This window comes from Mesoplodon densirostris, chromosome 4 (assembly GCF_025265405.1).
Source record: "Mesoplodon densirostris isolate mMesDen1 chromosome 4, mMesDen1 primary haplotype, whole genome shotgun sequence".
Lineage (NCBI taxonomy): Eukaryota > Metazoa > Chordata > Mammalia > Artiodactyla > Ziphiidae > Mesoplodon > Mesoplodon densirostris.
The window spans coordinates 78,150,838-78,165,442 of NC_082664.1; the positions used below are offsets into that span (position 1 = coordinate 78,150,838).

General features: G+C 45.0%; 1 protein-coding gene across 2 annotated transcripts in view; it reads left to right on the forward strand.

Moving 5' to 3' along the window:
- TEP1 (telomerase associated protein 1) overlaps nt 1-14,605 on the forward strand; it is a 41,678-nt gene that overhangs the window by 3,408 nt on the left and 23,665 nt on the right. For both annotated transcript variants that reach the window (XM_060096536.1, XM_060096537.1), the window contains exons 2-12: nt 446-1,036; nt 3,428-3,607; nt 3,886-4,020; nt 4,781-4,942; nt 5,584-5,745; nt 6,040-6,114; nt 7,875-7,999; nt 8,214-8,371; nt 12,130-12,239; nt 12,679-12,769; nt 12,997-13,183. In XM_060096536.1, the coding sequence (XP_059952519.1) occupies nt 470-1,036; nt 3,428-3,607; nt 3,886-4,020; nt 4,781-4,942; nt 5,584-5,745; nt 6,040-6,114; nt 7,875-7,999; nt 8,214-8,371; nt 12,130-12,239; nt 12,679-12,769; nt 12,997-13,183 (1,952 nt within the window). In that variant the 5' untranslated portion in view covers nt 446-469. The remainder of the gene's footprint in view (nt 1-445; nt 1,037-3,427; nt 3,608-3,885; nt 4,021-4,780; nt 4,943-5,583; nt 5,746-6,039; nt 6,115-7,874; nt 8,000-8,213; nt 8,372-12,129; nt 12,240-12,678; nt 12,770-12,996; nt 13,184-14,605) is intronic.

Here is a 14,605-nt window from a genome sequence, read left to right on the forward strand (position 1 = left end):
GGTCTTCGTCACAGCATGCAGAATCTTTTAGTTGCAGCATGCGGACTCCTGGTTGCAGCATGCGAACTCTTAGTTGTGGCATGCGAACTCTTAGTTGTGGCATGAATGCGGGATCTAGTTCCCCAAACAGGGGTGGAACCCAGGCCCCCTGCATTGGGAGCGTGGAGTCTTACCCACTGGACCACCAGGGAAGTCCCTTTTTTTGTTTTTTAAACTTCCTTACTCTTAAGCTTCTACCTCACCTTTTCCGTACTCCTTTCCCTTAGAATACTCCCTGTATACATCCTTGGAATGAGCCCAGTCCTGGAAAAACAAATATTGGTTGTTTTCTGCCTTCAGGTCACTGGCATTACCAGGAGGACTATGGGAAAGATTTAGTCCCACCCAGTACGCATGCACTCCCAATACAGCCAGCTGCTCATTACCTGTCTTTCTGTCCTTCTAGGCGTATACTGGTTGGGCTCCAGCCATGGAGAAACTCCATGGGCGTGTGTCTACCCACCTGGACATCCTCTCCTTGGAGAACCGGTGCCTGGCCACACTTCCTGACCTGAAGACCTTGGAGAAACCACATGGGCGTGTGTCTACCCACTCAGACATCCTCTCCTTGGAGAACCGGTGCCTGGCCACACTTCCTGACCTGAAGACCTTGGAGAAACCACATGGGCATGTGTCTGCCCACTCAGACATCCTCTCCTTGGAGAACCGGTGCCTGGCCACACTTCCTGACCTGAAGACCTTGGAGAAACCACATGGGCATGTGTCTGCCCACTCAGACATCCTCTCCTTGGAGAACCGGTGCCTGGCCACACTCCCCACTCTGAAGAGCACTGTGTCCACCAGCCCCTTAACCCAGAGTCTCCAGATACCTCACATGGTGCAATCTGACCTGTGCAGCCTGAGTGCCAGCAACCACCTGCTCTCTGAGCCTCCAGCCTCAAGGGCTCAGTGCTTCTCTGAGGGTCCAGGCCTTCTGACCTGCCCCAGCATCTTGAAAACCATCTCTGCCACAGAGAGAGCTCAGGAAGCAGCTTTGGTAATAGCTCCAAACAGTTGTCTTCACTGCAGCCATGTCTGTTAGAATGTCTAGTCACTAGCTTTCAGTGCCACAGTGTCCCTCTGTGCTGCTCTGTGTCTGTGTGCCTTCTTTCCTCAGAGCCTCTTCCTGAGGCTTCTTTTACCCGAGGGCTGTCTTCATGAGCATCATTACTCTTATTGCTTATCTAGTGCAGAGATTATGGACAATAGAGCATAAGTAGGTTTTGTCCTTGGAAAGCCTCTGCTCGGGAGGAGAGCCGATAAACTATTGCAGTAGCAGAGTCAATCAAGTGCTTTTGAGATCTTACAAGGCATGAGAAACAACTACAGTACCACTTCCCTGTGTGTGCATGTGCAGACACATGTCCACTTGTACACACCTATATAAGCACGTTTAGTATACAGGTCAGGATTGGTAGACAAACACACATTCCTTCTATGTAGACTTGAGATTTGGACTGAGGGAAAGGCAACTCTGAGCCCTCTACCAGTTTTGCCAATTATAAGCCACTCAACCTTGGGCAAGACTCTTAACCTTTTTTTTTTCTAAATTAATTTTTATTGGAGTATAGTTGCTCCACGATGTTGTGTTAGCCTCTGCTGTACAACAGAGTGAACCAGTTACACGTATATACACATCCCCTCTTTTTTAGATTTCCTTCCCATTTAGGTCACCACAGAATATTGAGTAGAGTTCCCTGTGCTGTACAGTAGGTTCTCATTAGTCATCTATTTTATACATAGTAGTGTATATATGTCAATCCCAATCTCCCAGTTCATCCCACCTCCCCTTCCCCCTCTCTGGCATCCACAAGTCTGTTCTCCACATCTCTGTCTCTACCTCTGGCTCGCAAATAAGTTCATCTGTACCATCCTTCTAGATTCCACACATTAGCGACACCACACGATATTTGGTTTTCTCTTTCTGACTTACTTACCTCTGTATGACAGTCTCTAGGTCTATCCATGTCTCTGCAAATGGCACTATTTTTTTCCTTTTTATGCCTGAGTAATATTCTATTGTATATATGTAACACATCTTCTTTATCCATTCCTCTGTTGATGGACATTTTGGTTGCTTCCATGTCCTGGCTATTGTAAATAGTGCTGCAATGAACATTAGGGTGCATGTATCTTTTTGAATTGTGGTTTTCTCTGGGTATATGCCCAGGAGTGGGATTGCTGGGTCATATGGTAGTTCTATTAATATTTTTTAGTTTCCTGTTTTCCATAGTGGCTGTATCAATTTACATTCCCACCAACAGTGTAGGAGGGTTCCCTTTTCTCCACATCTTCTCCAGAGTGGTCCACTCTTGCCACTGTTATTCAACATAGTTTTGGAAGTCCTAGCCATGGCAGTCAGAGAAGAAAAAGAAATAAAAGGAATCCAGATTGGAAAAGAAGAAGTAAAACTGTCACTGTTGGCAGATGACATGATACTATACATAGAAAATCCTAAAGAGGCCACCAGAAAACTACTAGAGCTTATCAGTGAATTTGGTAAAGTCACAGGATACAAAATTAATACACAGAAATCTCTTGCATTCCTATACACTAACAATGAAAGATCAGAAGGAGAAATTAGGGAAACAGTCTCATTTACCATTGCAACAAAAAGAATAAAATACCTAGGAATAAACCTACCTAAGGAGACAAAAGACCTGTACTCAGAATCTAACTATAGGATACTGATGAAAGAAATCAGACAGCACGAACAGATGGAGAGACATGCCATGTTCTTGGGTTGGAAGAATCAATACTGTGAAAATAACTATACTACCCAAAGACTCTTAACCTTTTGAAGCTTTAATTTCCTCACCCTTAAGATGAGATCAGTGAAAATCCACGTCATAGGGTCATTGTCAGGATTACAGCTACTGCCATCTTACATTTATTTAGGGCTTTGCAATTTGCAAAGAGTCATACATACATGACCCCATTTAATCTTGTAACAGCCCCATCAGGTAGGTGGCAGGGAATGAGGAAGCCGAGGCTCAGAGGGTAAGCTCACGATTGCTGGGCAATTGATCTGGGACTTGGCCCTTTTTCTTCTGACTCTAAAATACCTTAATAGCCTCTTGGGAGCTGTGTTGTGAAGGGCCCCAGGCTCCTAGGCTGTGACATCCATAAGGAGATGAAAGAAGCTGGAAGATCATGAAGCATCTGAGCAAAGGCTCAGAATGTTGATTTGGGAAAGAGCGTGTGTGTGATACTGAGAGATCACTCTTGTCAGACTGGGCAGATCCATGCTGGGGTGTGAGGGGAGAAGAGTTCAGGTGCTAGAAGGTAGATGTGGACTCTTCCTAGCCCTGGATGCTGCTTTCAGATCTCTCTCTTGTATGAGGGGCCGTGGGTGAGTGCCGGGATTAATAGCTGTCACTATCCCCAGGGTCGATGGTCTTCTGGAGAGAAAGAGCCAGAAGACAAGGAATGGGCAGAGGCTCAAATGCCTTTTTATAGTCTAAGTTTGGGAGAGGAGGAGAAAGTGGAGGAGCTGACCCTGAAGCTCACCCCTGGGGACTTGGAATCCCGTCCTGAGCCTGCTGACCAGGCCCTTCAGGAAAAAAAGGTAAAAGTTCCAGAGCTGGGGAGAGGTTGATGGTGGAGGGGAGGGCCTAGGGAAGTTGGGCGGAGTGGTCACCAAAGGCTGATACCCTCCACAGAGAGAAGGGGAAGGAACTCTGGTTTCTTAACTTCCTAATCCCCTTTTCTGACCTCTCAGCCGGACAGACATCTTCCTGAATCTGGGTTCATTCTCTCTGTCTTTGGAAGTTGGCCTGAGTGGATGCTTAAGTTGGTCCTTATTACCTCTTTTCTCCTTTCTTCCCTCTCTTTCCCAATTCCCAGATGGTTCTAATGAGCTTTCTGTGTTCTACTCTGGTGTCAAATGTAAACACAAATGATGCAGCTTACTCTACCCAGGCTTTCCTCCTCAAAGTCTGTAGTGAACTTACCCCCTTGGAGCCTGAATTTATACTCAAGGTATTGTGACATGAAAGAGGGGATGGGAGTGGGAAGTTAGGAGGAAGGGAATTTGGTTATGGTGTGTGAGGGGGATGGTGAGCAGCTTTATACTAGGGGCTGAAGGAACTTTACTTAGGAAGGTAGTAGGATCTCTGGGTGAGCCTGAGGCCCAGTCCCTAGGGTTCTCTGAGGAGTGGGGGAAGATAGGATTGAGAAAGAGTATCCTAGGGTTTGTTTATTTAGTAGGTACACAGGCTAAGTACACAATGCTAGGCCTTGAGGGTTATACCAACAGATAAAACGAAACTTGGACCTGGCTCTTAGGGATTGGTATTATTAATGGTATTATTAGCGAAGCAAAAATTATCCCAAATATTATATAAATGCAAATGGAGTAGTAGATAGTGAATGTTTCAGAAGCAGAAAAGAGGGAAAATGTTTCCTACGAAGCTTTGGAAGATGGCAGGATAAATCAGCAATTTGAACCCTGGGTAAGTTTTTGATAGACATTGATGGTGGGAGGTCTTCCAAAGCGGGAAAGGACAAGGTTCAAGGCCCTTAAATTGGGATAAGTAGACTTAGGAGAAGACTGGTGAATAAGGGCTAGATCATGGAAGATGTAGAATGCCAAGCCAAGAGGCTTGGATTTTATATTTACAGACAATATGGAGGGCTCAGGAAAGGTTTTATGCAGGCAGATTAGATAAGCAAATGAGTGTAGGTCATGGTGCTGTGCAGAAGTGGCTGAGAGGCCAGCACTCCCTACCCTGTGCCCTAGGCATCTCTGTACGCCAGGCAGCAGCTGAATGTCCGGGATGTGGCCAACAAAGTCTTGGCCATTGCTGCCTTCTTGCCAGTCTGCCGCCCCTACCTGCGACGATATTTCTGTGCCATTGTCCGGCTGCCTTCTGATTGGATCCAGGTAGCCAGGTTCTACCAGGTATGGCATTCAGTTCCCTGACTTTTTTTTTTTTTTTTTTTTTTTTTTTTGCAGTACGTGGGCCTCTCACTGTTGTGGCCTCTCCCGTTGCGGAGCACAGGCTCCGGACGCGCAGGCTCAGCGGCCATGGCTCATGGGCCCAGCCGCTCCGCGGCATGTGGGATCCTCCCAGACCGGGTCATGAACCCGTGTCCCCTGCATCGGCAAGTGGACTCTCAACCACTGCGCCACCAGGGAATCCCAGTTTCCTGACTTTTGACCTTCACTTGGTTCCCTCTCCTTTGCTCACTGCATCTGTGGAGAAAATTCTCAGACACTTTGGCCTGCCCTCAGCAGTCCTCAACCCCGGTGCCCAGACAGGACAGCTTCTCCTGGTACCAGGCTGGGTTGCCCAAAAGGGAGAATATGATTGAGAAGGGCTGGACTGAGTTTGAGAAAACTTGGTGTTATTCCGGACCTCATGTTTACAGTGAAGAGAATAAGAATCTGAAAAGTCTGCCCTCAGGTCCAGGGCCACAGAAATTGTCGTTGTAGAGCTGGGGCTGGGGACTTCCTATCCTGTGCTGTCACTTAACCCCATGAAGCGCTCTCATTTTGTTTTGGAGGGTCTCGCTCCTGAGGGTTTCTCGTCTCTCTGACAGCACCTGACTGGAGAAGAGGAGGACAGGCTGGTGCCCCTGCCTGCCTGCCTGCGTGCTGCGATGACGGACAAATTTGCCCAGTTTGATGAGTACCAGCTGGCTAAGTACAACCCTCGGAAGCACCGGGCCAAGAGGCGCCCCCGCCGGCCACCCCGCCCTCCGGTCAGTCCCTGCCTCAACCCTGGTCATTCACAGCCTAGGCCCTTTCCCCGCTCCGGAAAGTGAGAGGGATGAGGGAACACGCTGACCTCCTTAAACAGCTGACATGTTTCTACCACCAGGGACAGAGAAATGCAGACGAGCTGGGTAGAGCTCAGAGGGCAGAGAGGGCAGGGCCTGCCTCTTTCCCAGCCAGTTTCCTTTGTGGTAGAGATGGGCCTTCAAGGCTATTGGAATGGGTCTCTCTAGGGGCAACCTCCACTTCCCCTTTTGAAATGGCTTGTCCTGTCCCTACAGAAGGAGCATACATTTTCTGAGACACAGAAATACTTGCCAAAGTTCATTCGGCCTCTTCAAGATGAACAGAGGATGGTGAGTTCCTTGTTCTGGGGTTCTAAACATACACGTACAGTCTTTTCTCAACTAATATTTAGAAATGGAATTCCATTTGGTCCAGAAATACTAGTAGTGGGTATGGTAGGCACATGCCAATGTCCTACCCGGATAATTCTCAGCTGTGATTATGGGGTTTTGAGAGCCCCGGGAAAGGCTCCTTTTATTTCCATTTTGCTCTCCTTGGTGTCATTCTTTACTGACAGATGGCACATCCAGCTGGATAACTGAGTTAAAAACATTATGAAATGTCCACCTTCCATAGGAAGTTTTAAAAACAAACCAAACAAAGTTTTTTTCTTTTACTTTAATAACAAGGCACTGGTCTTCGTGGTTAAGAGCATAGAAGCTGGATTCAGACCATTTGGGTTTGAATCTCCCCACCTGCCCCCCAAACCAGTTGCTGGCTCTGTGAACCTTGGCTGAATGGCTTACTCCTTCTTGCCTCATTTTCCTCATATATAAAATGGGGATAATAGCAGTACCTTCTTCATTGGGTTTTTGTGAGGATTAAATCAGTTACTGTATTTGAAGTATTTCTAACAATACCTGGCACTGAGTAAGTGATGATTTCATCATCATCATCATTAAAATAGATTTTTTAGGAAAATATATTAGTATTACAAGAAAACACATCCTCAGTTGGTCCATTGGTCTTTTCTCTTCATCCTATTAATACAACCCAAACTTAGCTCTTCTAACACAGAAGATTCTGAAAGCCAGCTTCTTTCATTTTTAAACTCCTCACAGCTCACATTGTGCTGATGCCTGCATTTACACGCTCCAGATCTCAGTGATTTATTTATTTATTTATTTTAAATTTTATTAATTTATGGCTGTGTTGGGTCTTCGGTGCTGCGCGTGGGCTTTCTCTAGTTGAGGCGAGCAGGAGCTACTCTTGCGGTACGCGGGCTTCTCGTTGCGGTGGCTTCTCTTGTTGCGGAGCACGGGCTCTAGGCGCATGGGCTTCAGTAGTTGCAGTGCATGGGCTCAGTAGTTGTGGCTCACGGGCTCTAGAGCACAGGCTCAGTAGTTGTGGCGCACAGGCTTCGTTGCTCTGCGGCATGTGGGATCTTCCCGGACCAGGGCTTGGACCCACGTACCCTGCATTGGCAGGCGTATTCTTTTTTTTTTTTTTTTTTTTTTTTGCTGTACGCGGGCCTCTCACTGCTGTGGCCTCTCCCGCTGCGGAGCACAGGCTCCGGACACACAGGCTCCACGGCCATGGCTCGCGGGCCCAGCCGCTCCGCGGCATGTGGGATCCTCCGGGATCGGGGCACGAACCCGTGTCCCCTGCATCGGCAGGCGGACCCTCAACCACTGCGCCACGAGGGAAGCCCGGCAGGCGTATTCTTAACCACTGTGTCACCAGGGAAGCCCCAGGTCTCAGTGATTTAAATAAGAGCTGCTTTTCCCTCTCCCTCCCTCTAAGAGCAAGGTGTTTTCTGTTTATTCAAGCCCCATCTTGCTTATCACAAGCCAGTCATCCCATGTTAACCATTGGTAGTTCAACCTTGTGTAAATGAAACACGGTGACCCCATAGACCGACCCTGTTATGTTCATCACAGAAGCTCTTGCTGTTGGAGAGTTTTACCCTCTATTCCTATTCTTTGCCCAAATCTACTTTGGGGAAAGAAATTACCGTAGGTATAGGATAGTCTTGGTTTTTGTTTTCTGAAGAAAGTGACCATGGTCATAGATTGAATGACCCCTGTGGGACTTGCGGATATTTCCACAGTTTGAGGCAACCTGCAGTGCAGTGTCAGAGAAAAAGAATGAGCCAAGTTTCACCCTGAAGAAGTTGGTACAGAGACTGCACATCCATGAGCCTGCACAGCTTGTCCAGGCCCTCCTGGGCTGCAGGTGAGAAGATGCACCCTGAGCACATGCTCCATCTGGGTAATGGCCTGATTCTTCAACACCCATGGCCTCAATCCCTGTAGTTGGACCCCAGAAACATTAGTTTGGGCAGACCTGGCCTTAAATGTGACTCACTAGCTTTGACTGACTCACCATTCCTTTTCTCAGTTATTTTCAGCTGGCTTTGAAATCGTAAGTTTTTCCTCCTCTGTTCCAGATACCCCTCCAACCTACAGGCCTTTTCTCGAAGTCGCCTCCCGGGGCCCTGGGATTCTAGCAGAGCCGGGAAGCGGATGAAGCTTGCTAAGCCAGAGACCTGGGAGCGAGAGCTGAGCTTGTGGGGGAACAAAGCTTCCGTCTGGGAGGAACTCATCGGTAGAGTAACCTTGACCGTCACACTCCTTTCCTCTCTTCCTCATTCATGCCTCTACATTTTGGACCCTGACTAGAAGCTTTCCATGGCATGGTGCAGTTATTCTCTTACTTGGCAGTTCCATCACTGAAAATGATTGGATTTATCAGGTCTGCCATTGACCACACCAAAGTGAACAGTGGCACCTGCTTTGAGTAGCACTGGCATCATAGGTAGGTCATAATTCCAGACGTGGTTAGGTGATACACAAGCCTTTATCAACACATGACAAAAGCGGCACCTTCTATCTGATTTCACTTGTGTCAGTATCTGTGTAACTCATCCAAACAAGGTAGGACTAGTACGTGGCATACTGGAATCTCCCCCAAAACCCTTTTTTTTTTTTTTTCGGTATGCGGGCCTCTCACTGTTGTGGCCTCTCCCGTTGCGGAGCACAGGCTCTGGACGCTCAGGCTCAGCGGCCATGGCTCATGGGCCCAGCCGCTCCATGGCATGTGGGATCTTCCCAGACCAGGGCATGAACCTGTGTCCCCTGCATCGGCAGGCGGACTCTCAACCACTGCGCCACCAGGGAAGACCCCAAAACCCATTTTTTTAGGACATGGATGTTTTAGGTAATTTGCCCACACTGATAAAAAGAATTCAAATGGGGAAGACCAAGTTACTTTCAGTCTTCTCTTTCTGTCTGTTTTTTTGCTAGTTTATTTTTAACTATAGAAGGATCTTCCTATTCCATTTTTTCTTTTATGTCCTCTTTCATCTTTGAAGTCAACTTCTTTCTGTTGAAAAATACCTGACTGTAGCCCTTTTGACTGCTTGAGTTTTGTGGACTTCATATTTTGGAGCTTCAGAAGCCCAAGTTGGCTTTTATTGCTCTGTAAGCTGCCATTTATAGGTTGTACTCAGAGCAGCCCAAAAAGCTTAACTGCTTATCGTTCCTCCCACTTTGGGGTTGTCACTAGTGCTGTATGTATCAGAATCACATGGGAATTAAAACACACACACACACACACACACACACACACGCTTGACAACTTATTCTGCAATGTTTGATACAACTTTGGGTAGAGTAGGATAAAGGAGCCTGGATGGCAGTCAGCATGTGTTGGTGATTCTAGTATGCATCATCTCCCCTTCCTTCCCTCTGCCTCTGAAAATTAAAACTGCTATTTATCTTGGTTGAGACCAATGCCCATAATCTAAACCAGTGGTCTCCAGACCACTGGATCATTTATTGCAGAAACAATTTTTGGGATACACCAGAATATATGTATATATATATTTAAAAAATTTTTATACATGTACTAATCAATTATGTACTTTAGGAACTATATAACATATATAAATATAAATATGAAAATAGATAAATATAACTATAAAATATAAAATATAATTAGATATACAGATCCCTCTTTGGAAACCAGAGGCTCATTAACAACTCATTAATGAATTATTTGGAATGAAATCAGTGAATTTCTCAATCTGTAGGATGAATATTCATTTATTCATCTAGTATCATATCAATAAATATGATATTGAACTTAATTTCTTATGAAAGTGATCTAGAAATCTTTCACACATAGCAACATTTGAGCAAAACTAATGAGTTGACAGAGGATGCAATAGTTCACGAGTTGTCACACATCATTTACATTGCATATACAACATAATTGTTCTACACAGTCTGTAAATCAGAGGTATTATGATTGGAGAACCCCAGGACTTCCAGCAGGCTTAAAGCTTTCTAGCTATAATTCAAATGAGACTTACATCACTTTAAAAAAGGTACCACCACTTTCCCAATGAAAGCTGCTGATGGTAGGGCTGGTGCCTGGGATGTGGGTGGGGGCTAATAGGCCTGGTCTGTAATGTAGTCTGAATGCATCTCTGGGTGGTAGCCAGGAAAAATATCACACCTTCTATTTATGTTGACCTTTATCTAAAAGAAAGAATGTTTCCAATGTTTACTATACAGATTGAACCCCTGTAGTCACTTAGTTCATGTTACATCGTTATGTGTCATGTATGATAGTTGAGGCTTCTTGAGGAAGAGGAGGAGTTCCACAATACAAGGGCATTGATGGAGCCCCCCTCACTCTTTTTTGGTTTCTGCATAATGAGTCTTGCTGCAGCTTATCTCTGAATTGTAAATGGATTTAGAATTATTATTCAGTATTAACCAAACTAACCCTCTGAAATTGACATAAGCCTCAAAAAGATTATTAAGAAACTATGACTTGGGACTTCCCTGGTGTGCAGTGGATAAGAATCTGCCTGCCAATGCAGGGGACACAGGTACGGTCCCTGGTCTGGGAAGATCCCACATGCCGCAGAGCAACTACGCCTGCGCGCCACAACTACTGAGCCTGCGCTCTAGAGCCCGTGAGCCACAACTACTGAGCCCGCGTGCCACAACTACAGAAGCCCGCATGCCTAGAACCCCTGCTCTGCAACAAGAGAAGCCACTGCAATGAGAAGCCCGTGCACCGCAACGAAGAGCAGCCCCCGCTCGCTGCAACTAGAGAAAGCTCACACGCAGCAATGAAGACCCGAGGCAGCCAGAAATAAATAAATAATTTAAAAAAAAAGAAACTATGACTTGAAGGTAATACTAATATCACAGGGACACGTGAACAATAAGAAAGTGACAGAAGTGAAATTCTGCTTCAGGGCGAATCTTTCTCACCTATCTGTATTTTATTTTTCTTTTAATTAAAAAAACTTTTTTGGCCGTACCGTGTGGCATGCGGGATCTTAGTTCCCTGACCAGGAATCGAACCCGTGCCCCCAGCAGTGGAAGTGCAGTGTCTTAACCACTATACCACCAGGGAAGTCCCTTTTTCACCTATCTTTATTTTTTTTAATTTATTAAAAATTTTTTTTAATTTATTTATTTATTTTACTTATATTTATTTTTGGCTGCATTGGGTCTTTGTTGCTGCACGCAGCCTTTCTCTAGTTGCAGTGAGCAGGGGCTACCCTTCATTGCGGTGCGCGGCTTCTCATTGTGGTGGCTTCTCTTGTTGCGGAGCACGGGCTCTAGGTGCATGGGCTTCAGTAGTTGTGGCTCGCAGGCTCTAGAGCACAGGCTCAGTAGTTGTGGCACACGGGCTTAGTTGCTCCGCGGCATGTGGGATCTTCCCGGACCAGGGCTCAAACCCGTGTCCCCTGCATTGGCAGGCGGATTCTTAACCACTGCTTCACCAGGGAAGCCCTCACCTATCTTTAAATAAAAAATGATGACTATTTAATCAGCTCATACAAGACATTGACCAAAAGACTTAAGAATTATCAAGAAGACTATTTGAAATATCAATTTACACTCACAGTTAATGGTGAACCTTTAAATGTATATCCCGCCTTGAAATATTAACTAATGGTTGTACTACATGTATATAATTTATAATATTACACTAGGAAGTTTCTTTTAGACATCTAAAAACTTTGGAAATCATTACTGTGGATTAGAGAATGTATTTTGCCTGTTGAGCCCAATCTCAGGGCTGGAGCCAGCAGACAAAGTGATACCCTAAGTTGTTTATTGAAATAGCTAATCCCATAAACAGTGTTGATTAGGTTTTGCTCCAAGCTCAGGCAACCCAGTTGTTATCTTTCCAGACCTTTAAAACATTTTGGGTGGGCTAGATCATATGTTCGTACCTCATTTGCTCCAACCTGAACATTTTGTATGGCTCTGGTCTCTGACCTCTCTCACTCATCCTTTGTTTGCTTTTCTCACCCTATGTCCTACCTTCCGTAGACAGTGGGAAGCTTCCCTTCATGGCCATGCTTCGGAATCTGCGCAACCTGCTGCGAGTTGGAATCAGCACCCGCCACCACAACCTTGTGCTCCAGAGACTCCAGCATGCTGTACGTGTGAAGGGCAGGGAGCCAGCCTTCTCCTAGTGGCTGGGGAAGGTCATAGCCACCAAGCTATTTCCATATGGGCTGTAAACAGATACGGAGATTCAGATAGGTTGAGGGAGACAGGTTTGGGGGTTCATCATCCCTTAGAGTATAGAGTATAAGAACTTTTTATTTTCTGAGATCATTTCTGTGATTTAACTAACTTCAGAGGGAGTCTGATATAAAAGAAACAGGGAACCTTCTGTTACTTCCTCTCCTTCCCTCGTATTCTCACATGACATCTTTCTTTATTCTTCTCCACCTTTATCTAATATCCATTTTGGTCTTCCTCACCTTCCCACAGATCTAATAGAGCGGTTATCTCATCTCCCTCGTCCCTGGAGCCTCTGATGCTCCCCATGCTTCCTGGTCCTCTGCTCATGACCCCTCTCTTGCTTTGCAGAAGTCAGTGATCAACAGTCGGCAGTTTCCATTCAGATTCCTTAATGCTCATGATTCCATCAATGACTTTGAGGCTCAACTCGAAAAGAAAGGTATTATCTCTCTTCTTCCAACTCCTGTTTGTCTCTCGTGCCTGAGAATAGATGAGGCAGCAGCACTGGTATTTTCAGCCTCTTGCCTTCCAGTCTCAGGGTATGGGGTGGGCAGAGGTCAGACACTGGCCAGCCCAAAGGATCAGGACTCAGGACAGGCAATGATGGGAAGACAAGATGAGGGAATAGAAGCTGCCTGACTCAGATACTTACCTGTCGCCACCCAGAGTTGCCACTTCCTTCCAACACAAAACTAATAAAGCGGATAATAATTAAAAACACAAGATATGGCAAGAAGTATGCCTATTCCTGGCAGTTTAACAAACCAAGTCGTCGGGAACTTCGGGCAGCAATGATGATCCCCGTGATATATGAGCAGCTCAAGCGGACGAAGCTGAAAATACACAAGGCCAGGTGTGTGTGTGAGTGTGTGCTATCTGGGAGCAAAGGGTGGGCAACAAGAGGCACCCTGAAAGGGCTTGGGAGTCATCTGGAAACCCCAGCTTTTATTCTGCAATGACATGCTTGTCAGTCATCCCAATGGCTGAGACTTGCCTGTTTGCAGTCTTCTCTCGCACAGCAAACCTTGTCTTTAACGTTGTCCTGTAGAGAGATCATGAAACAAAATCTGTGTTTGGGTCTCCACTCTATTATCTGTGATTGCCTTATTGGTTTCTGTGGACTCCTTCAGCCTGTGTAGCATTTCCCTTCCTATTAGTACATGATGGTGCCTCTCTGCTTATGCTCTGGTTCACATTTTCTTTCTTTTTCTTCTCTGTGATATCTGTTTGTTTTTCTTTTTGTTTCTCTCCTCTGTGTATTTTCTGACCCATTCACTTTCCTTTTCCTTTTGACACATGTAAAGATAGTTATCATCAAGCAGACTCAAAGTCAGGCATAAAACCTGTTCTGTAAGCTTGGTGAAGTCCCAGCACTCTGTCCTTTTAGATGCATCCACAGTATCTTCATTCATTTTCATTCAAGACAAATGCAGGGCTCATCTAACCTTCTAGTAGGACTCAGTGGCCAGGACTCACCTGAATCAGTGAATCAGTGGCAGAACATGGGGCCATTAAAGAATTAAGCTGAGGATGCAGTCCAAACAGGATGTCTTTGCTGGCCAGTTTGGTAGCCATTAGCCACAGGTGGCTATTGAGCACTTGAAATGTGGCTAATGGGAACTGAGATGTGCTAGATTTTGGGGCAGTGTGAAAAAGGATGTAAAATATCTCATTTGTAATTTTTGTATTAATTACATGTTGAGGTGAAAAAAATATATATATAAGGCTAAATTAAATGTAATATTAATGTGTCCTGTTTCTTTCTACTTTTTTAAATGTGGCTGCTAGAAAACCTTACATTACATGTGTAATTTCAATTTCATTTCATTTCATTAATTGTAATTTACTTCTACTGGATAGCACTGGTAGAGACTGCTGGATTCTCTAGATTAAAAAAGCTATGAAAAAATTTAAACATGTACAAAAGTAATGAGAATAATATAATGGACTCCCATGAAACTGTTAGCCACTTTCAGTGAAAATCTAGATTTTATCAGCCTTCCTTTCCTGATTCCTCTCTTCCCTTCTTTTCTTTTTTTTTGAAGATGTTTTAAAAAAACAAATGCCAAATAATATGATACATCTTATTTCACCCCTCCATATTTCACATGTCTCTTAAAACAGACATTTTCTTGTATAATCAGAATGTCATTAATATAGCTAACAGAACTGAAAATAATTCCTTGGTATTATCATTTATTACCTAGTCTATATTCAAATTTCCCAGTTGTCTCAAAAGTATCATTTCACAGGTTTATTCAAATCAGGATCCAAA